Source organism: Hippopotamus amphibius, chromosome 2 (assembly GCF_030028045.1).
Source record: "Hippopotamus amphibius kiboko isolate mHipAmp2 chromosome 2, mHipAmp2.hap2, whole genome shotgun sequence".
Lineage (NCBI taxonomy): Eukaryota > Metazoa > Chordata > Mammalia > Artiodactyla > Hippopotamidae > Hippopotamus > Hippopotamus amphibius.
Window position 1 is genome coordinate 70,434,284 of NC_080187.1, and position 23,565 is coordinate 70,457,848.

The window sequence follows — 23,565 nt, forward strand, 5'->3', positions numbered from 1 at the left end:
GCTCCAGGAAGGTGTACACAGCTGCCTGCCACATCGCTGAGGGTGGTGGATGGGTAGTTGCTACTGTGCTGAGAGCTGACATTGACCAAAATTTACTGCAATTTACCATCCAAGTGTTCCCTTGGAAGTTACAGATCTTCAACAGACTTCAGAGTTCCAAAATAGTTATTCCAAAATGAGACAGGTTCTGTCAGTGCCATTATTGTCTATGTGAGGACACAGGTTCCTGGTGCTTCCTATTCTGCCATCTTCACAGAATCTTCTCCATGATCTAATTTTGAATTAATTTTTGTGCATAATGTGAAGAAAGAGTTAAAATTTGCTTTTGGCTTGTTTATATCTAGTTCTCCCAGCACTGTTTGCTGAAAACAGTCTTGTTTCTTTAATCTAGTACCTTGACACCTTCATAAAAAATGACCCAAATGTGAAGGCTTATGTCCAGTCTCTCAAATATGTTCTGATCTATAAGGCTAAACTTACACAAACACCATACTGTCTTTTTCATTATATTCTTGGCACATAATAGGTGCTCAAAATTTTAGTTAAATTGAAATTGAATTGGCTAGACTTACTAAGGAATCTGTGTTCTTACACTTGCCACATTTTTCTTTTTTTTTCTGTTAATGTGTGTGTGTTGTGGGAGTGGTGGTGATTTATTTATTTTTCTTTAATTTCTCTGTAGTTTCCTGTCAAGATATCTTTTGAAAACTTCTATCCTTAGGCTGAAAAGAAATTTTATGCCTCACTAAAGAAAAAAAATCAAGGACAGAGTACCCTTTGGGATAGGCATGCTATCAAAAAACAGAGGACATTAGCTGGAGCTGCAGTACTTAAGGTAGTGAAATCCAGAGGCTGATTAGTTGCCATCATCATGCTATACCTTCCATAGAAGCTCAGCAGTCTTTTAAGCATTGTTATGTTCGTTGTTTTAAAATAAAATCTTACCAGAATATACTGGAAGTATTTTATGAAGCCCTAGACTTAGAGTTATATCTGTACACTTAGCAATAGAATCACTCATGGACAAGTTATTTAACTTTCCTGTGGACACTATTACTTTGTGGGGAAATTATTTTTGCCCTATCAATTTCTTGCAGTGTTAATGAGATTCAGATAAAGGGATATTTCTGTAAGTGCCTTGCAAAATATAAAGTGCTCTACAAACATTTTAAATATCATTTGTATATTAAGCACTGATATACAGTTTTTTTGTTTCAAACACTCTAAGATAATGTGAAAGGAGAAGGATGAGTAGGCATTGAACTTTTGGGTCATTTGCTCACAAATACAATTGAAATTGGTAAAATTGGGAGTATTAAAGCTGAAGAATGTGGGACATAGGGAAAACCTATGATTGTGAGAGGAACATTTTCTTCAGTTTCTGTCTTATGACAGGAAGTTGGAAAGGAAATGATACTTTTCTTGGAGAACATATAAAATCTCTAATTTTACATAATTGAGTAGATTGTGATACAGTCTTCTCTTTATCATTTGTGTGTAGAATTTATATAAAAATTGTTTTTAAATATACTGTAAAGGTTTGAGCAATACAGGGCTAGCATAGTTAAGGCAGTGTGGTATGGCATGAGGGTAAGACATATAGGTTGCCAGAATAAAATTAAGAATCCAGAAAGAAGCCTCTATATTTATGTTCAATTGATTTCGGACAAGGGTGCCAAGACAATTCAATGGGAAAAGAATAATCTTCTTAACAAATGATGCCAGATAGCCACATGCAAAAGAATAAATTTGGACCCATTCTTCATGCCATACACAAAAAGTAACTCAAAATGGATTACACTCAACATCACTAATCATCAGAGAAATGCAAGTCAAAGCCACAATGAGGTATCACCTCACACTGATCAGAATGGCCATCATCACAAAATCTGGAAACAACAAATGTTGGAGAGGGTGTGGAGAAAAGGGAACTCTCCTGCACTGTTGGTGGGACTGTAAGTTGGTACAGCCACTATGGAAAACAATTTGGAGGTTCCTTAAAAAACTACAAATAGAACTACCATATGATCCAGTAATCCCACTCCTGGGCATATACCCAAAGAAAACCATAATCCCAAAAGAAACTTGTACCATAATGTTTATTGCAGCACTATTTACAATAGCCAAGACATGGAAGCAACCTAAATGCCCATCAACAAATGAATGGATAAAGAAGATGTGGCATGTATATACAATGGAATATTACTCAGCTATAAAAAGGGATGAGATGGAGCTATATGTCATGAGGTGGATAGACCTACAGTCTGTCATACAGAGTGAAGTAAGTCAGAAAGAGAAAGACAAATATTGTATGCTAACTCACATATACGGAATCTAAAAATGGTACTGATGAACCCAGTGACAAGAACAAGGAAGCAGATACAGAGAATGGACTGGAGAACTCGAGGTTTGGGAGGGGGCGGGGGGTGAAGGGGAAGCTGAGAGGAAGCGAGAGATTAGCACAGACATATATATACTACCAACTGTAAAATAGATAGTCAGTGGGAAGTTGTTGTATAACAAAGGGAGTCCAACTCGAGGATGGAAGATGCCTTAGAGGACTAGGGTGGGGGGGGGGTAGTCAAGGAAGGGAGGGAATACGGGGATATGTGTATAAAAACAGTTGATTGAACTTGGTGTACCCCCCCCCCCCAAAAAAAAAAAGGATTACAAACTTAAATGTAAGAGCTAAAACTATAAACTATAGGAGTAAATCTTGATGATCCTGAGTTAAGCAGTGATTTCTTGGATAAATTGGACTTTGTCAAGATTAAAACTTTTGTGATACCAAGGATACCATCGACAATGTGAAAAGAAAACCCACAGAATGGGAGAAAATGCTTGCAAATCATGTATGTGATAAGAAGCTTGTTTCTAGAACATATAAAGAACTCCTACAACTCAAAAATAAAAAGTAACCCAATTAAAAATTGGGCAAAGTGGACTTCCCTGGTGGTCCAGTGGCTAAGACTCCACACTTCCAACGCAGGAGGTGCAGGTTCGATCCCTGGTCAGGGAACTAAGATCCCACATACCGTGCAGTGTGGCCAAAAAGTTAAAAATAATAATAAAGTAAATTCCATGTAGTTAAAAAAAAACAAAACAGCAACAAAAAATTGTGCAAAGTATCTGAATAAACATCTTTCCAAAAAGATATATAGATGTCCAATAAGTGCATGAAAATGTGCTCAGCACCATTAGCCATCAGGGAAATGCAATTCAAAACCACAATGAATCTCATTCACACCCACTGGGGTGTTTATAATTTTAAAAAGATGCATAATAACAAGTATTGGTGAGAATGTGGAAAGATTGGGACCCTCCTACACTGACACATTGATAGGTTATAAAATAGTATGGTTGCTTTGGAAAACTATCTGGCAGTTTTTCAAAAGGTTACACATATGTCCCAGCAGTTCTACTTCCAGGTGTATACCCAAGAGAACTGAAAACATGTCCACATAAAAACTTGTTGCATGATTGCTAACAGCATCATTATTCATAATAGCCAAAAAGTAGAAACAGCTCAAAAGTCCATCAGCTGATGAATGGAGAAATAAAATATGGTGTATCCATCAATGGGATATTATTTGGCAATAGGAATGAAGTGCTGATAGATGTTATAATGTGGATGAACATTGAAAACATTTTGCTGAGTGAAAGAAGCCAGTCACAAAAGACCTTATACAGTATGATTCCATTTTTATCAGATGTCCAGAACAGCCAAATCTATACAGACAGAAAGTAGGTTAGTGTTGCCTAGGGAACAGCTGAGGGGAGGGATCAGGAGGGAATGGGAGATAATGCTAATAAGGTCTGGGTTTCTTTTTGGGCTGATGTAACTTTATAAATGGGTTATGGTTGTGCAACTCTGTGGATGTATTAAAAACTAATTGTGCAAATTAAATGGGTAAATTGTATGGTATATGGATAAAAAATAATTTAAAAATTAAGCAATACCCAACTCAAAAAATATGAAGTAAAGAAAAGGACATTCGCAAGTGTGTCTCTACTGGTTATATTCTAGAGAGAGAGAAGAATCAGATAGTTGATTGTCTCTGTGTTACCATTTCTTTTCATTCTCTATCCTTCTAGTGGCTGACTAGGTTTTTTAAATGCATGCACTTTTGTGTTGCTTGATAGTAATTCTTAATTCATTTTTGACAGGAATTGAGTTCTTCTCAGACTTTATCACATGATGGAGGATTCTTCAATAGACTGGAAGATGATGTTCATAAAATTCTTATTCGAGAAAAAAGAAGAGAACAGCTTACAGAATATAATGGAACAGATATTTGCACAGCTCATGAACAGAACCAGGCATGTAAAATAGAAAATTGTCTTAACATCACAGTGAAATTATTTTTCTTTTTTAAAAAGCATAAGCAGTGGAATCCAATTATGGTTGTATAAAGTTACAGTTTTAGGATATTATCTTAGTCATTATTACACAGATATTCATATTAAAAAGTATGAGATACTTCATTAATTAATGAATATTTGTTGAGCATGTGCTATAATGCTAGGTATTGTTAGGCACCAATGTAGGGGAGTGGGAATATCAAGATGGATAAGACTATCCTTGCCTTAGACACTCAGAGTAGTAGGGATAAGAGGAGGTAGACTGTAAAGAGAATATCATTCAATATGATGAAGGCTTTAAGAGAGATATGAACAATAAAAAAGAGGTTTTTGAGTAGAAAATGTAATAGATTACTCCTTGGATGAATTGGGAAGGGTATGTAAAGAATTGACATTTGGGTTGGATTTTGAATGGTGAATAACTGTATAAACTGAAAAAATAGAGAAAACTTAAGGGAACTGCAAAAGCAATGGCCCAGAGCTATGAAAAACCTTAGACTGAATATTTAGGAAACTGAAAAATTCTGCATCTAAGAAGTATAGATAACATGACTAGAGAAATAGATTGGATTTAGATTATAAAGGTCTTTTTATGTGAAACTGAGAAGTTACAATTTTATCCTGCAGACCAGGAGTTGCAAACTGACTGGTCAGCAGTCAGTTTTTGTAAGGCTCACTAGCTAAGAATGGTATTCACATTTTAAAATATTGTTTGGAAAAATAACAGAAAGAAAGAAAAGATCTTATCATATAGAGACCTCTAAGTCTGCATTTATTTTTCTCACCACAACCACCAGTCTTCTCTTTTACTTCCTCTTAAACTGTGAATCTGTTCTTTATCTTACATTGATCTCTGATCCATCAATAACTGTTCTTCCAGCCTGCCTGGAACTTATATATAAATAAGTAATTTCAGTAATGTCCCCATGACCATTTTCCCCTTACTTCCTTGATTTTCCGGTATTCCCTTCTTGCTAATACACAGCATTGGCTCTCACAGTACTGTCTGCCTTCCCTATTGTAATTTAATTTCTGGCTAACCAGATATTGCTGGACAGTGTTTTTTTAAAGTGTTTATAAATTCTTTTCTGAAAATCAGTGCTGTGTGACTTTTGCCATATCTTCATTTCTATCGACACTTAGTGGTCCTTTTCTGTTTTTTTTTTTGTTTTCCCCCCTTTGGCTGCATGGGTCTTCATTGCTGCATGACGGCTTTCTCTAGTTGCGGCGAGTGGGGGCTACTCTTCATTGCGGTGCGCAGGATTCTCAGTGTGGTGGCTTCTCTTGTTGGAGAGTATGGGCTCTAGGTGTGCAGGCTTCAGTAGTTGCAGCATGCAGGCTCAGTAGTTGTGGCATGCGGGCCCTAGAGTGCATGGGCTTCAGTAATTGTGGTGTATGGGCTCAGTAGTTGTGGCACACGGGCATAGTTGCTCTGTGGCATGTGGGATCTTCCCAGGCCATGGATCGAACCTGTGTCCCCTGCATTGACAGGTGGATTCTTAACCACTGTGCCACCAAGGAAGTCCCTTAATGGTCCTTTGATTCATCTTTTTCTGACTTTAATAAATTCCTGCAGTGGCTATTCCAAATGCAAAAGCCCATTTTTCATCCTTTTACTCTCTTCTGTTAGCTTTTTGTTTCCTCTGATAAAATCAGTCATTCAACAAATTAAATACTATGTAGTGTTATATAGGATACAAAAGAAGCCAGATTCTTAAGAACTTTTTACTTCAATACAGCATTTATGTACAGTGCAAGCAACCATGTTTCCATTTGCAGTTAGCATATTTGTTTCCTTTTTTTACACTGATTATGATTTTCCCCTTTGTGGTTCATATCTTATTTTTTTAAGCCATCTCAGACCACTGTTGGATAGTAAGAAGGATATTAATATACTTGAGCAAATAATTAGGTGTTTCAGATCTTTTGTAGAGCAAAGTTGAGTACACATAAGTTTAATTAAATTATTAAGTAATGTTAGTGATATTTTAAAACCAAAGTAACAGTGCAGTATAGTAGAAAGAGAACAGTCTCTGAAATCAAACAAACCTAATAACACAAAATATAGCACTGCAGCTTATCAGATGTGTTACATTGGAATGAACTTACATGCCTTTCATGGACTATTATGAAAATTAGCAATTTGATATAAAATGTTTAGCAGAACATGTTGTACACAGCATGCACTTAATAGATAAACTGTTTTTGTACAAGGTGGAAAGTGGTAAGTCCAAAAAAGGTAATTCATAGGAATGGAGATGAGGGATAGCTTTCTTAGGAGAAAATAGCTTTTTTTCTTGTTTTTTAATATTTATTTATTTGGCTGCGCCAGGTCTTAGTTGCAGCATGTGGGATCTTTAGTTGCAGCATGCGGGCTCTTTTAGTTGTGGCACGCTGGATCTAGTTCCCTGACCAGGGATTGAACCTGGGCCCCGTGCATTGGGAGTGCAGAGTCTTAACCATTGGATTACCAGGGAAGTCTGGAAAATAGCTTTTGAATTGGATTATAAGGGACAGTAGAATTTGAACATGCACAGGTGAAGGAGAAGAAACTGGAATGCCGTGAGTTAAAAGAATGGAGGCAGTGAAGAATAAACCAATTTAAGACAAGATTCATAGAGGAATATAGTATAAATTTGGCAAAGTGGGTTTGGAAGGATTGTGGAGGACTTAAAAGCCTGATTTATGATTTAGTCAGGAGGTAATAAAGGATTTTTAAAAGTTTTTGAGCAGAGCATGAAGTTCTACGTGGTAATATTAATTTCACTGTAGTGCCTCGGAAAAACTGAAGGAAGGTGAAGACTAGTGATAGGAATCAGACAATATGCAGTATGGTAAGGATGTAGAACAATAATAACAAGTTACTAGTGGTAATGTAATTTGGTATAACCATTTTAGAGAACGATTTGGCATTAACTTTTAAAGTTGGAGATGATGAGGAGGCTGTATGTTTTAGAAATTCTACCTTAGATTAAACCCTGGAGACATCTTCAAGAAGAATGATCTAAACTCAGTTGTTTGTGACAACAAAATCAGTAGGAGAAATGAATAAGCTACAGCAATACATAGCAACATGGATGAATATCAAAAACATAATCTTTAATGAAAAAAGCAAGTCACCAAATAGTAATAATTTGATTCCATTTATATAAGTTTCAAAAAATAGAAAATTTAATGTATTACTCAGGGATACATCTATATGTTGTAAAACACTAACAAAGGAAGAGAATGCCAAACACAAAATTCATAATAGTGGATATTCTCAGGAGAGTAGGGGAAAGGAATATGATTGGGGAGAGGCACATGGGGGATGCCAAAATATTGGTAATGTTCATATAGTCTGCATGTTGGTTTGTCTTTTTACCTTACATGTGTCATTCACTTACATGTGCAAAATTTTTCATAAATAAAAAGATTAGGATTTTTGTCATGTCATTGAGTGTAGTGGGGAAAAAAAGAAAGATTGAGGCCATTAAAAAGTACTCTACTGCCTTTTTATCTACCTCCTTCCTCTCTTTGCCCTCCTTTTTCAGAGAAAGCAAGCCCTTCTTTTTGCAAAGGTTAAATAAAATCCTTTTAAACTGTACATTAATATATCAGAAATTTTTAAAGGTGAAAAATAAATCCACCCTAATTCAACCAGTCTTAACATTTGGTTTCATTTTTGAATAGTGCTTTTCTAGGAAAATGCCAGCTGCATAGGTATTTAAAACAATGATCAGGAATAAAGTTTCTGGCAGCCCCGCATATAAGCCATGGTTATATTCTGTCAGATCCACATGCTGTGATTTGTTTGATCATTACCCTGTTGTTGAACACTTAGGTTGTTTAGAATTGATCACTTGATATTCATTGAATATATTCATATATTTAATTTTTTAATGAATTTCTCCTTGGAATACATTCTTAAAAATAGTAATTGCATCAAAGCATGTAAACATCTGTGTTGCTCTTGATGTGTATCAGCATTGTCTTCTAGCAGCAGGATGTGAGTTTACTAACTTCTTCACAGATTCACTGGCATTCCCTCTAATGGCCTTTGTGGCTCTATTTTATTAATTGCCTTTGTGGCATATTTCACTCTCTTGTTCTATGAATACCTTATACTCACTATGTCAAAACTCGAGGTCATTTACTCTCCAAACTAAGCATTTGGCTTGACTTCATCATTTCTGTTTTTGGTTTTATTGTTTTATCCAGATATTCAGACTGTGAACCTCTTTTTTCACTTTTCTGTTTTTCAAGGTTTGGGAGTTTTTAATCTTTGAAATAGTTCTTGGATCTATTTTCTCTTCCATTGTTATTAACATTTGTCTAATTTAAGCTCTCATTATCTCTTATTGGTATAATTTCAGTAACCTAGTAAGTCTTTATGCTTCCTGCCTTCTAATTCTAGGTAGTTTATCTTACACAGTGCTAACAGATGACTTTTTTTTTTTTTTTTAATTTTTTGGCCACACCACACGGCATGTGGGATTGTAGTTCCCTGACCAGGGATCAAACCCGCGCCCTCTGCATTGGAAGCGCGGAGTCTTAACCACTGGACCACCAGGGAAGGCCCAACAGGTGACTTTTTAAAAGGCAAGACTCCCATCCTGCCACACCATGTCCTTAAGCTTCAATGTCTGTTGAATCAAGTGCAAATGTCCTTGATCTAACATTTAAAGTCTTCAGGCTTTTCAAACTAAGAGTCCCAACCCATTTAACCAGTCCTGAAATCAGTTTAGTAGATTGCTACCAGCTTTAACCAAAAAAAAAAAAAAGTCATTAGCGTATGTGACATCTGTTCATATTTTATGAAATTTCTGTGTATATATGTATATATACATAACATACAAATATACATATATACACTAACATGTATGTGCATTCTGGGTCATGATATAAAACATTCCTTAACATGGGTCATTGTCAAATAAGTTTGAAAGCATTGTTCTACAGTGTAGCTTTAGCCTACGTAACTTTAGCTGTACTCTTTCCAGTTTTTAATCCTAGCTAGAACAGAGCACTCCTATCACAATGCTGAATCCTTTCCAGCTTTGCTCAAGGTTCATTTCACATGCCATCTCCTCTCTGAAGCTTTCTCTCATTACCCTATCCCAATCCCATATGATCTTTCCTTCTTTTTCTATACCCCATAGCATTTTGTTCTTCTTATGGCACATTTCACACAGCACATCTTTATTTGTTATCATTCTTAATTGGTTACAAATCCCTTGTGGACATAGACTTATTACACCCTTATACACCCTTTTATCTTCATTTTAGTATAATATCTTCTACTTAGAAGATGATTTTAAAATGTATTTAATGACATAGGACTTCATAAAAATGGATATACATTAAAACAGTATGATTTCTATTTTAAAAAGTGATGTTTGTTGTAGAAATTCTGGAAATAGCTGATGAGAAGTGAAGAAATTATAATAATGGCAAAAATAAATATTTGAGGGCTTAGCATATATTTGCCAGATATTATATTAAGTACTTGTAATGATTATTTCATTCAGTTCTCACAGTTAACTATGAAGTTGATAGGTATCTTTATGATCCCCAGTTTGCAGATGCAGTGGGATAAAAATTGACCCTAATCTCTTTCACCTGGAGAAAACTACATTGTTGTGTCCTACTTTGCTATGAGTTTATACTTTTTCTCCAATGATGTAGAAACATACATGGACCACTTTTCAGTTAAATACAGAGATGATGAGCAATTCAGATCATTAAGTACTATATTGACCCTTAAACACAGATTTGAATTGCTTGGGTTTACTTATACGTGGATTTTTTTCAGTTGAGGTTGGTTGAATCTGCGGATGCAAAGGAACTGCATATACAGAAGGCCAACTATATACAACTATATGTGGACTTTTGATTTCGCAGAGGGTTGGCGTCAACCTCAATATTGTCCAAGGGTCACATGTAATGTTTTTACATTAAATAATTATGTTTACAGCTAAATTGCTTTCAGTTATCCATACTGAGATAAAAGTTTAAATATACCTGTTTGATATAATATTGCTTACTTCTGAGATTGTACACTTTTTCACTTTTTATGGGTCATATGCCTGCATATGGGTGTGACTGTTTTTTCTAGTTTTTTTATTTGCCTTTTGATTTTGTTTCAGTGTTTTTGGAGATTTTTCATCAAGTTAAATATATCAGTCTTTTCCTTTTTGTTTTCTCCCTATATTCAGAAGAGCTTTCCTATTCAAAGATGATAGCTAGTCATATTATAAAGATTTTATTTTAATACTTGTGTTTTTTGTTTGTTTGTTTGTTTTGGCACATGGGCTTAGTTGCTCCACGGCATGTGGGATCTTCCTGGAGCAGGGATCAAACCTGTGTCCTCTGCATTGGCAGGCGGATTCTTAACCACTGCGCCACCTAGGAAGCCCCAATACTTGTGTTTTTTAAAATTAAAATAGTATTTTATATTATTCAATGATTATATACTGAGTATAAAACAATTTTTTTATAGTTTTTTAATTTTTTTTTTTAATTTATTGGCTGTGCTGGGTCTTTGTTGCTGCGCATGGGCTTTCTCTAGTTGTGGTGAGCGGGGGCTACTCTTCATTGTGGTGTGTGGGGTCCTCATTGTGGTGGCTTCTCTTGTTGCAGAGCACGGGCTCTAGACACGCAGGCTTCAGTAGTTGTGGCACACTGGGCTCAGTAGTTGTGGCGCATGGGCTCTAGAGCTCAGGCTCAATAGTTGTGGCACACGGGCTTAGGTTAGTTGCTCCTCGGCGTGTGGGATCTTATGGAGCAGGGATCAAACCTGTGTCTCCTGCATTGGCAGGCAGATTCTTAACCATTGCGCCACCTAGGAAGTCCCTAAAACAATTTTGATGAAAGGAAATTTTTCAACAATAAAGTGAAATCTTCCATAATCTCAGATTCTAAGAGAGTTATTAAAATGGTGTATGTCCTTCAAGGATTTTTTCTTTGCATATAGTATTATAATCTGGGGATCATACAGATGTATTTTATGATTCTGTATCTTCATTTTTAGTGATTTCAGAGTTTTCAGTTTTGTAAATTTGTTATATATTTAGCCTACGTCCTTATTGTTGGACATTTAAATTGATGTCCAATTTTTTTGTTATAATCTGTAGTGAACAGTTTCATAGATACTCCCCTCTCACTTATCTATTTAAGATAAATTCCTCGAAGTGAGATTCCTGGGCCATTGTAATAATATGTATATTTCTGATTTTGATCCAAATTTTTTTTCTAAAATCATCTTCTTCACTAAGCTTCAACCATGCTTGCCTCTTTACTGTCCTTCAGATTCTCTAGGCTGTTTCCTGCCTCAGGGCCTTTATATATACTGTCCTTTCTACCTGGAAAGCTCTTACCTCCTTCCACTTTTCACTTAGCCCGTTCCTACCTAATCACTCAAGGTTCATCTTAAGTGTCATGACCTCAGAGAGAGCTTCCCTGATCCACCAGGGAATAATCCACATTATTCCCTTTATAGCACTGTGTTTCTTTTCTTCATTGCTTAAACCTTGGTTTCTGAGTGCGGCATTTCTTTATGTAATATCTGCGTCCTCCACCAGACAAGTCCCATGAGGGCAAGAATCTTTTCAGTTCTGTTCACCATTGTGCACCCAGCACCTAGCACCTAGCACTTAGGTGCTCACTAAGTATTTTTGGAATAAAATTATGTTCCCACAGTACTCATTAGATAAAGAGAACCAATATATATTATCAAAAGTATGACTTTGAGTTGATTTTTTTGCATTTAAATTTATTTATTTTGGTATATTGTACAAGATGGCAGGGATTGAACTTGATTTTTCCCAGTTAGCCATTTGTCCCACATATTACCATTATTCTGTAATTCAGCCTTTTCTCAGTTCTTTAAAATACCATAGCTAGTTATGTTATAATAAATTCTTGTGTCTTAAATTTCTTTCTGGACTTCTTTTCTGGTACATTGCTTTGTCAGCCTCGGTGCCATGACATGCTGTTTTAATTATTTTTGCTATATAGTATATAATTGTTTGGTAGGCAAGTTCTACTGCATTGACTTTTTGTTTCTATCCTGTATTCTTCCAGATGAAGTTTTGACTATCTTGCTAAGTTCCAAAGAACAAAACTCTATTGAAATTTTTATTGAAATTTTATTGAATGTACAAATTAATATTTAGTAATATTTTAATCTTCCCATCTATAAAGATTCTATCCTTTTCAATATTTTATCATTTATTGATCCTGAAAATTACTGAATTTTATTCTTAGGGATATTTTTTATTGCTGTCTGGAGAAAATGTTTTTTATAGTTATATCCTCTATGTGTTAATTGCTGAAATAGAGAAAAGCTATTTATTTTTGGCTTTTGTATTGTTATTTATTTTGTACTTTTCTCATAAGTTTTCAATTCTTTTAGATTTTTATAACAGCTTGTCACAGACCACTTTTATTATGTTTATTCCAGGATGGAAATATCATTTCCAAGCCCTGATATTGTTCTAGGTTATGTTTGTAGTTTGAGATTAGGCATAATATGTTACTTGCTTGTATTGTACATAATTACAGTTATAAAATTGAGTACAAGTGGAAATGTAGTCAACAGTTTAGGTTGCTTTAGAAAATGAATTAAAATTGGGATTTCTTTTCCTCTTAAACCTTCAAAAAGGATATTGTAAATCAGAATTGGTAGAACTATCTTAGTTCTAAAATGGTGTTTTCCCCCTTTAGGAAGTAGTTCTGAAAGATGGAAGAATTGAAAGACTAAAGTTGGAACTTGAGAGAAAAGATGCTGAAATCCAGAAGCTGAAAAATGTGATCACTCAGTGGGAGGTTTGTATATATTTACTGTTGTAAACTAAAATAATTCTGTAACTTTGTACATTTTCTGTTTTTATTATGTGTAAATATGTTTAATATTTGATTGATAGGAATAATATTTTTGCTATTTAGGTTTTTTAACTCATTAATTATATATAATCTGAATGATAGTATATTTTTATCATAGTAAAATACATATAACATTAAATTTGCTATTCTAACCATTTTTATTTTTTTAATAAATTTATTTATTTATTGGCTGTGTTGGGTCTTCGTTGCTGTGCATGGGCTTTCTCTAGTTGTGGCGAGCGGGGGCTACTCTTCCTTGTGGTGCGTGGGCTCCTCATTGTGGTGGCTTCTCTTGTTGTGGAGCACCAGCTCTAGGCACAGAGGCTTCAGTAGTTGCGGCACACAGGCTTAATAGTTGTGGCGCGCAGGCTCAATAGTTGTGGTGCTTGGGCTTAGTTGCTCTGTGGCATGTGGGATCTTCCAGGAGCAGAGATCGAACCCATGTCCCCTGCATTGGTAGGTGTATTCTTAACCACTGAGCCACCAGGGAAGTCCCTTCAACCATTTTTAAATGTACAATTCAGTGGCATTAAGTATTTTCTCAATGTTGTGTAACCATCACCACTGTCTATTGCCAGAACTTTTTCATCATCCCAAACAGAAACTCTGAACCCATTAACCTCCCTATTTCCCCTTCTACTGCAGTCCTGGAGTGAATTTGCCTATTCTAGGTACTTCATATAAGTGGAATCATATGATATTTGTCCTTTTGTGTCTGGCTTATTTCACTTGGATAATGTTTTCAACCTGTTGTAGTATGTATCAGAACTTTATTCCTTTTTATGGATGAATAATACTCCACTATGTATATACCACATTTTTTATTTATTCATCTGTTGATGGATACTTGTGTTGTTTCCACCTTTTGGCTATTGTGAATAATACAGCTGTGAATATAGGTGTACAAGTATCTGATTCCCTGCTTTCAGTTCTTTTGCTATATACCTAAGAGTGGAATGTCTGGGTCACATGGTAAAATTCTATGTTTATCTTTTTAAGGAACAATGAAACTGTTTTTCATAGCAGCTGCACCATGTTACATTTCCACCACCAATGCATGAGTACCAATTTCTTCATATCCTGGCCAACACTTGTCATTTATACAATTTATTTTAATCACAAACCTTTTATTCTCCTCCTTTCTTAGGCTTTTGAAAAAAATCTCTTACTCATCTCAAGTATCATTCTTTTTTTGAACTAATATTTATTCACTCAATAATTATTTGTTGAATGCCTGTAATATGCCAGGTACTTTTCTGGACCCTATGTAGCGGTAATAGTGAAAAAAAAGTCAAGTTCCAGCCCTGATGGTTCGTATATTTTCCTTCCTCTTCTACTCATACCTTTAAGAGTCATCCCTTTTTGAACTGCACCCACTTCTCCTTTAGCTTTTTCTTTGTCATTTATATATCTTTTTGCTTTTGTTGAGCGATTACCATGTGTTAGGCACAGTGAATACAAAGATGAGTTAGTAAGAAGCTGAGAGTCTAATGGAGAATATAATCATGTAAATAATTGCAGTACAGTGTAGAATTTGTTATTGAGATTTGACAGAGTGCTTCAGCAGCTCAAAACAGGAATGAATCCATTGCCGCTATTGAAAATTGGTAAGGATTTCACCAAAAAAAAAAAAAGTTTTTCGAGATAGAACAGTGCATACAAAAGCATGAGAATCATAGGAAATGCATTGTTGCTGACATTTAGAGAAATGGGAAGTTGTAGAAGGTGAGATTGGAGATGTTAGTTGAAGTCAGAATTTGAAGGCATTTGCATTTTAGACAAAGAGGGCAGTAAAGGTTTTAGAAGGGAAGTGGCATGAGAATTGTTTTGTGGAAGATGATGCACGTAGGTGAGGTGTGGAGTGAAGACCATCTGGTAACACAATTAATAGGTATTAAGTGTAAGAAGAAGAACACATTTTATCTGGTTTGGGGAATGGGAACTAATAGATCCTGTTTTGGACATGTTGAATTTGAAATGGCTGTGGATGCAGGCATAGATGTTCAGGATGTCGAACATCTGTGTTGGAGTCACAACATGTGTGCGTTTGACTTCTGTGTTCTCTTTTTCATGAAGTTAAAAATAATAATGAGGGCATTGCACAGTGCTAGGATTTTATACTTTTATGTTTTCATAGATACATTTACTGTTCAGGATTGTATATGCAAAACTATATGTTATTTTTATGGGCGGTATAAAGAATTTTCATGGGTAATTATGCTCATTTGCAATTTTTGCTTTATGAGCTGGCTTTAGGCCTTGAAGACTAACTAAAGACGTGCCTCCATATACACTCATCTGAACCTTGGACGAGAGGCTTGAGCTAGAGATAGAGTTTGATGAGATATTGACATTGATTGAAGCCCTGAGACTGAGAATTTCAGTCTGTGGATACAGTTCTACATTCCCAGTAGAAATATTTCTGTATTCATAGTGCGTATAGTTGTAGTTGACTGTGTATGTTTTAACCCTTCATATTTTTATGTTTCCGTCTGACTTATTTCCCTCCTTCATTTCTTAGCTTCTCAAAAGTCCTACTCCCTTTTATGTTTACTATGGTGCTTGCTTCTTCCCTTCAGTGTATTGTCTGCAGTGTTACTCAGTCACATTATTGATTTATCCTCAGCAATTTACTGGACAGAGTAGTAAAAGTCATCTATTGGGCTTAATTTAAAATACATCAACTTTGTTTTACAAGAAAGATTTTTTGAATCTGGTAACTTCTGTACATATCTGTGTGCACGTTGAGAGAAGAAAATGACAATTTTCTTGTATTGATCGGTTTTCTTTCTCTGACCTCTTATATTTCTATAATTATTAAATATATTATTTTCTATAATGTATATTAAATATTTATAAATACTTCAGTGTGTGCTATAAGATACGTTGAATAAGTGTAGTGTAGGGGAAAATTCCCCAAAATATAGATGTTAATGTGGGAACACAATTCCTAAATTGTTTGTAATGTATAATTGTGTCATTTATGTAGTTTGATAAGAAGCTAAGCCATTTTTTTAGAAGCTGAAAAATAAAAAGATATTTCAATAAATTACTAATTCATTTCAGTCAGAAATTACATTAACAATATTTAATGAAATAACAAGATTAGTAAAGCCTTAACTGGTATAAAATTAATACACTACATGGATTTTAAATACATAAAAGTAAAATTTTTAATTTTTATAAGTAAAAATTAAATAAAATTAAAATTTTAATTAAATAAAACTAAATACAATTAAAAGTGATTTTCTCAGTAACATTGGCCACGTTTCCAGTAGTTAGTAGCCACATATTGGACAGTGGCAGATATAGAACAGATACAGAGAGTTCTAGTATAGTACTGGTATAGACTATGAATCATTTTTCTTTTTGTTTTCATATAATTGTTTTGACTTGTATAAGGATTTTATTTGAGGAAGAAAAGAGAGACTCTTTGGGAAAAGTTAGTTTTATTCTGCATTTTCTCCACTTTTATTCTACTCTGTTTTTCAATCACCTATAGTATTGATTTATGTTATTATACCAGGGATTTAATTTATAGACAGTTCTAAATACATTTTCTTCCATCTTGTTTCTTTCAGAAGTAATTTATGTCTTTGAGCAAGCCTAGAATTCATAGCTCCATAAATTGGTAGTAAATCAATTATATCATTTACTTTTTTAAAAATTAAATCTTTTTTCTTTAATTATTAGGCAAAGTATAAAGAAGTAAAGGCAAGAAATGCACAGTTATTGAAAATGCTTCAGGAAGGTGAAAGTAAGTGATTTCTGTGTTTTTAGAATTAAAAGTTAATCTTAAAAATATTTGAAGATAACTTTTCAAGATATATGATTTATTAACTCAACAAAATAAAAAGGTTTCCCAAAATGATACAAACTGGATTTTTGTTGATAATTTTATTATTACAAGTCTCTCTTACAGCACCTTAGTATTACACAAGTTTACAACTATTCAGGTAAGAAACTCTTGAAATTTCAATTCTTTTGAATTATCGGACTACATTTAGAGGGAAAACAAGAATAACATTTGCTTAAGATTCTGCTTATTAATTATTAGAGGAGAAGGCCTATCATCATTTTAGGTTTTTTTCCTTCCCCACCACCCGCCCCTTCATACTTTTGCTGCCACTCTAAACTTTTGGCAATAGATCACCAGCAGGAAGCCAAGGAAATCAATCAAAAATAGAGATAATAACATTAGTAAAGTTGATGTTATATGAAACCCCCAAATCAGTTGCATTCCTGAATATGTATTCATGGTGACACTAACCTTGAAAGCTTTCTGAAAAATTTCCATTAATAACAGAAAGGGAAGCATGTATTAAATTTGCAAAAGAAAATGAACCATAAAAGAGACATAGAGCAAGACACGAATAGATGAGAAAGTCTTCTTCTGAATAGACAAGTTAAGTGTGAAAAACAATTTCCTTTGTTAATAAATGTTAATGAAATCCCAAATATAGCTCCTGTGAGGACTGTATAGCACTTCAGAAATTATGACGCTCATCTTAAAGAATAACTAAATAAGATACCCCAGATTGTTTCAGATATGAAGATATTGGGAGTGGAATTGTCCAACCAAAATTTAAACTATTAAATAACAGTTATCAAAACAATAAGAGGGAAAACCAGAAATCATGTCCAGTCGAACAGAATATATAGTCTTGAAGTAAAGTCAAACATTTTTTATAACTTTACTATTTTTATAATGTAACTTAACTGTTATACAGCCTAACTATGATAAAATAGAAGTTAAATAGTAATGGGAAAAGGCATTATTTGAACAATTAGATATCAATATCCTGAGATTAATTTAGATCTATGCATGCCACTGAGCTCCATGTGGACCATTTATTGAATAAAATTATGAAAATAAAATAATTGTTTACAGGATATATTTCTAATTGAAGAAATTTAAGGGTATCTGAAGATTGGATGTATAATTTTTAAATACATAAAAAGTAATATTTCTTAAGGACACATTTGTGAAAAGTGAGAAAGTTAACTGATAAAAACTTACTCTCAAAAATAGATTAAAAATGCCTAGCAGTAAATAATACCAGTAAATAATATTATAAGTAGTCCAAGTACAAGAATTTTATATAGGACCTTTACATGAAAAAAACTCACAGTACATTAGAGTTTACAAACTCTTGTATTTATAATATAAATGTAAATATAGTCAGTTATGTTATAATACAATGTGTTCCTAAAAATCACTAATCTCTGTAAAATCGTACAGTTAAAACCGCAAAGTTTATAAGGGAAAGTGGAGTTAGGAGCATACAACACTCAAAAATTTCATCAGTGACACATTTAAAAAAATGGGAACCTAATAAAAAGAGTAACACAGTTTTATGCATGTTAAAATGGTTAAACACCATTTATATTATTTACTATAATAAACACGGCACTTTACTTTGAAGACAACCTAAAGTTTGCTGTAGAAGTAGGTTTCAGAGGGAATTCAGCTTGTGTGTGTTACTGTTAAGTGATGGAAGGATGGAAAGTTGGTGTGGTCTTGACACAGTGGTAGATATTTGAGGTGTGTGTGTGGGTGCAGTTTTGTGTGTTCATAAAATTGTGCTTAAGCAAGTACACAATTCATGTTATGTTCAAGTTGTTCCCTGATGTGTCAGTCTCTTTGAAACACAAAACAGCATTATAGGAAAATTGACTGTAGTTAAATATTACATAATTGTTAAAAATCACTCTCAATGAGTGCATTTAATTCTGAGGATGGAGGAAAAAGTATAATTGGTTAAAGTTAATTGGTTAAAGTTCCCAAGTTGATTCTTGAGAGAGACTGATTTGTTTTGTGATATAGTATCTCACCTTAGTGCATGTCATATTTGAATGACAGTGTTATGCTGGTAGAGCTGTGGTGATATCAGTACTCTTATATATTTGAACATTTCCTCCTTTACTCATTTTATTAGTTTTACCTCTTCAGTCTCTCCTAGCTTGTTTTCAGAGTTGAAGAATTAGTTTTTCATGTATTAGCCTTTACCATAGGTTAAGGAAATTGTCAGCAATGTGGAAATTTTTAAAGCTTAGGGAACATAGAGGCCAAAGGATAGATTTCTTGCTTCTCCAAAGAGGGAAAAACCTCTAGACAAATGAATAGTTCTGAGACTACAGATGTTATATGAATAACTGTGCTATATGAGCTACATTTATTTGATAGTGCTTTAATGGTATGAAAAGTCAGACAAGTAATTTTTGTGGGCCTTATAGTACGCGTGCCTTGACAATTTTAACAGAACAAAACAAAAACACTCTACATGGTTTTTAAAATCTTGCTTTAAGATTAGTCAGGGTATTTAAAGTTTTTTCCCTACGTAAAATGTTTTCTGTGTCCTTGTCCTTTTTGGTATAGATAGAAAAAATTAATCTTTTGTCATATCTATACAATTAATATTTTAACACCACAGAAAATGTAAAGTTTCCAATACAAACTGCTTGTGGTGATGATGATGAGAATTCACCAGTGACAATTAGGAGGGTGTGCGGACGGCTACTCTCTGCCTGACTGCACTGCTGTCTTGGTTCACGAAAAGTATTGTTAAAGTATCTGAGTTATTGAAAAGATTATACTGCTGTTTTTCCTTTTTTGTCAGTGAAAGATAAAGCAGAAATACTTCTGCAAGTTGATGAATCACAAAGTATCAAGAATGAGCTAACGATACAGGTAAGAAGAACTGTATATAAGACTGATTTTATTAAGCTATTCTTTAGTCCTGAATTGACACTTGACTAAACAAAACCACAGCCCATCAATACTGCAAGAAATTGTTGTAAACTGTACTTCATTATTATGATGTATTAGCAAATGAATGAAGATTCTGTTTACTGTACTGAGGAAGGTATGTATGTCCTAAAGAATAGGGGAAGATAGAGGGCTTCCTAGGTGGCGCAGTGGTTAAGAATCTGCCTGCCAAGGTGGAGGACACGGGTTCTATCCCTGCTCCAGGAAGATCCCACATACTGCGGAGCAGCTAAGCCTGTGCATGCAAGAAAAAGAATAGGGGAAGATAGGGTTGTATTTTAGTTGATGTGGACTATGAATATATGGAGATAGAAAGGACAGATTTCTTACGCTGTTCCAAAAGGACAGACAGAACTTAACCCTGTTCATGGACTTGATTTTCTCCCCTTCCCATTCCTTATTACGTGGTCTTGTCTTAGAACAGTGAGCTTGTCTTACCTATCTTTAATATATAGCTGAGTAAAATGCCTAATTGAAATTGTATGTGGGGAGAGATGTTCTCTTCTGATGCTCATTAATCTCGTAGTCAAGAATCATCATTGTAAGTGTTCAGAATTAAGAGTATTTACCAAAAGAAACCAAAAAAAGTCTTTTTTTATTGAATATTTGGTTATAGGTAACTTCACTTCATGCTGCATTAGAACAAGAAAGATCTAAAGTGAAAGTATTACAAGCAGAATTAGCCAAATATCAGGTATGCTTATAATTATGAAAGTGTTTTCATCACAAATAATACATTTGGAATAGATATATACATGTGAGAATAAATGTACTATTTTGTTCTTAGACCAAAATTTATTCACCAAACATATTAATAATTTTTTATTATTGGTTATGTAATTTACATCTTAGAAAATGTTGTTTATTCTAGATATTGGTATATATAGCAATAACTAAAGTAATTCAAAAAGATCTTTGGTACTACACAGACGATATGGCACATATGCCAGTGAATCATATCGAGGGAAAGTACATAATGACATTTATGCCATTATATAATAAGTTTGATCATTTGGGAACAGCAATATCGCTTAGATATCTTCATTGTAAAGATATCTTTCCCTCCTTGTAATTAATAAATAATATGTGAAGTTACAGTTTGAGATTGTGTGAACATCCTTTTCTTTTTACCCAATGGTTTTAGCATTCGAATTGATATTTGTATCAGTTATTATTTTGGTAGTTGCAAAATAGTGATTTTTCTAATTCTATCATTTCTTTTGCATTTACAAGCTGGCATTCATCATTCTTTTCTGGGTGAAGCAGTAAACAGTATCAGGGCTTTGTTTCAATATATGTGTATATGTGTGAATATACACAAACACACATGTATTTGTATATACATATTTATGTGTCTGTGATATAAAATGAGTTAAGTAATGTAGGGTCATAGTCAAAAAAGTTTGAAAGCCACCGCTGGTGGCCTAGAGAACATAAAAGTTGTTTAGCTCCAGCTTTGACATCTCATCAGTCCAGGAAGGAAGATTCCCTTTGCCAGAAGCTTTGAAAAGGATCTTTGAATTATTATTACTTTTTAAGAAATTCTTATTTAGAAGCAAGGTAAGAGTTTTAAGCTCTGTAAAATTGGTACCTATGTATAGTGGGTATCTACATTGTAGAAAGTTTTTTAGTAAATTTATTTTTTATTTCCCTGCAATCAGGAAATAAATCTTGTTTTTTAATACCTGTCATCATACATCTCAAGTTTCACATAACCTCTTCATAATTTTCTTCTCTGAATGAATCTTTGCAAAACTTTTATCTGGTCAGGAGTGAATAACAGCATTCTTATATTTGATTTTTTTTTTTTTTTAAAGAAGGTTGGTGTAGATGTGTTTGAACACCAAGAGGGAAGTTATAAGCAGTAAAAGGATGAAACAAAGAGAAGCTACCAACACTATTAAGTGGGTCTGGGTTCCATGTGCCCCTGATCTAACCCTCACTCTAAGAAATGTATTTTTACAGACAAGTAGTTCCCAAACTTGGCTGATGATCAGAATTTCAGATTGTTCAACCCACTTCTAATTATCATAAATAAATAGGCTGGGACAAAGTCTAAACATCAGAATTTTTAAAATACTACTACTTAGGTGATTCTAGTGATTTGAGTGTCATTGCCATACCATAGTTTATAAAAATGTAGAAAAATTATAAGATTATTATAAATACATCAAACCATTATTTATGGTTAAAATGGAGGGTAGAATAGTTGTGATTAAATTTTCTTTTTTGTAACTTTGTGCTTTTCATATTTTTAAAATGAGTATTTGCTTTTTGAATCAGAATAAGACAGAAAATGATGTGTTAAAAGTAATTAATGAAGAATACTTCTTGTTATTTAAGCTACCGTTCTCTTTTTTTGGCTTAAGTCAAATACCATTGATGGCGTTTCATTTGGAGCAAATTAAATATAGATTTATATATGTCACTGAGCAATATGAAAAGTATAATCTTCTTTTCAACCCACTGATGAACAAAATTAGATTTCTAATGCTGTCTTGTATGAACAAAACTATACAGAACTTGAATCAGAAATTGAGTTACCCAAAAGGGTAATGAAGTGAATCAACAACTTTGCCGATCATATGGAGTAAATTGTTTATTTTGATCAAAATTTTTATTTAAAAAAAAATCTGGGACAGTGCAGATGAGCTATAAAGAATAAAGATACTGGTGATCATAGTAAGTCCAGACTAGTTCAAATAGGTAACTGTTTTCTACAACCTACTTTGATCATTTGTAAAAATAACCATGTAAAAATAATTTAGTGGTATGTTCCTTCAAATTTGCAACAAACTCAAAAAAGAAGTTGCTTCCTTTTCATAGTCAGAAGTGCCTTTGATCTCATTTATTCTTAAAAAGAGAATGTCCCCAAATGTTATTTCTTAAATAATTTACCCTATTTTTCTTTACAGGGTGGCAGAAAAGCGAAAAGAAACTCAGAATCTGACCAGTATAGGTGATTCCATTAGCCTTTGAGGTCAACACAAAAATTAAAACTTTCAGGGTTTTGCAAAAGTGTATATATTTAATGCTGTGCAACTGCTAAACTATGCAGTTTTTGTTGAAGAAACTTAAAATGATTAGCTCATTAACGGTCTATAATTTTATGTCTTTTTGGCTTAAAGTGAAAAAGAAAAAAATAGAATCCCAGCAGAACTCAAAGATTGTTTACTGTTCATACTTCTTATCACTTTAGTTTTTCATCAGTCAATAAAATTAATTTACTCTTCCATTATGTTTGATTTTTTAAAATTTCAGAAACTGTGTGAAAATATTGTTTTGCTTATAGCACAATCAGTCGGATTTAAGCTCAGTGAATATTTCCTCAGCACTTTGTGCATGCTAAACTCTATAGGACATACAAAATATCCTCAAATGGCTTATGCTCAGGGGAAATAGAAGGTGTGGGTGGGTAATGACAACAACAAAAATAATTACCATACTTACTAGAGTGTGATATCACATTGTTTGGAAATTGAGAAAACCTGCACAAGATATTGGGTTGGCCAGAAAGTGCCTTCAGTTTTTAAGTAAAAATAAAAGACTTATTTTTCATTTTCACTAAG

General features: G+C 33.8%; 1 protein-coding gene across 4 annotated transcripts in view; it reads left to right on the forward strand.

Annotated features, from left to right (window-relative positions):
* GKAP1 (G kinase anchoring protein 1) overlaps positions 1–23,333 on the forward strand; it is a 67,829-nt gene extending 44,496 nt beyond the window's left edge. For 2 of the 4 annotated variants that reach the window (XM_057724830.1, XM_057724828.1), the window contains exons 8-13: positions 4,168–4,324; positions 13,073–13,170; positions 16,921–16,984; positions 19,848–19,918; positions 20,613–20,690; positions 21,814–23,333. In XM_057724830.1, coding sequence (XP_057580813.1) covers positions 4,168–4,324; positions 13,073–13,170; positions 16,921–16,984; positions 19,848–19,918; positions 20,613–20,690; positions 21,814–21,864 — 519 coding nt within the window. In that variant the 3' untranslated portion in view covers positions 21,865–23,333. The remainder of the gene's footprint in view (positions 1–4,167; positions 4,325–13,072; positions 13,171–16,920; positions 16,985–19,847; positions 19,919–20,612; positions 20,691–21,813) is intronic. The other 2 variants (XM_057724829.1, XM_057724831.1) reach the window with 2 other exon arrangements.
* Positions 23,334–23,565: the final 232 nt, after the last annotated feature.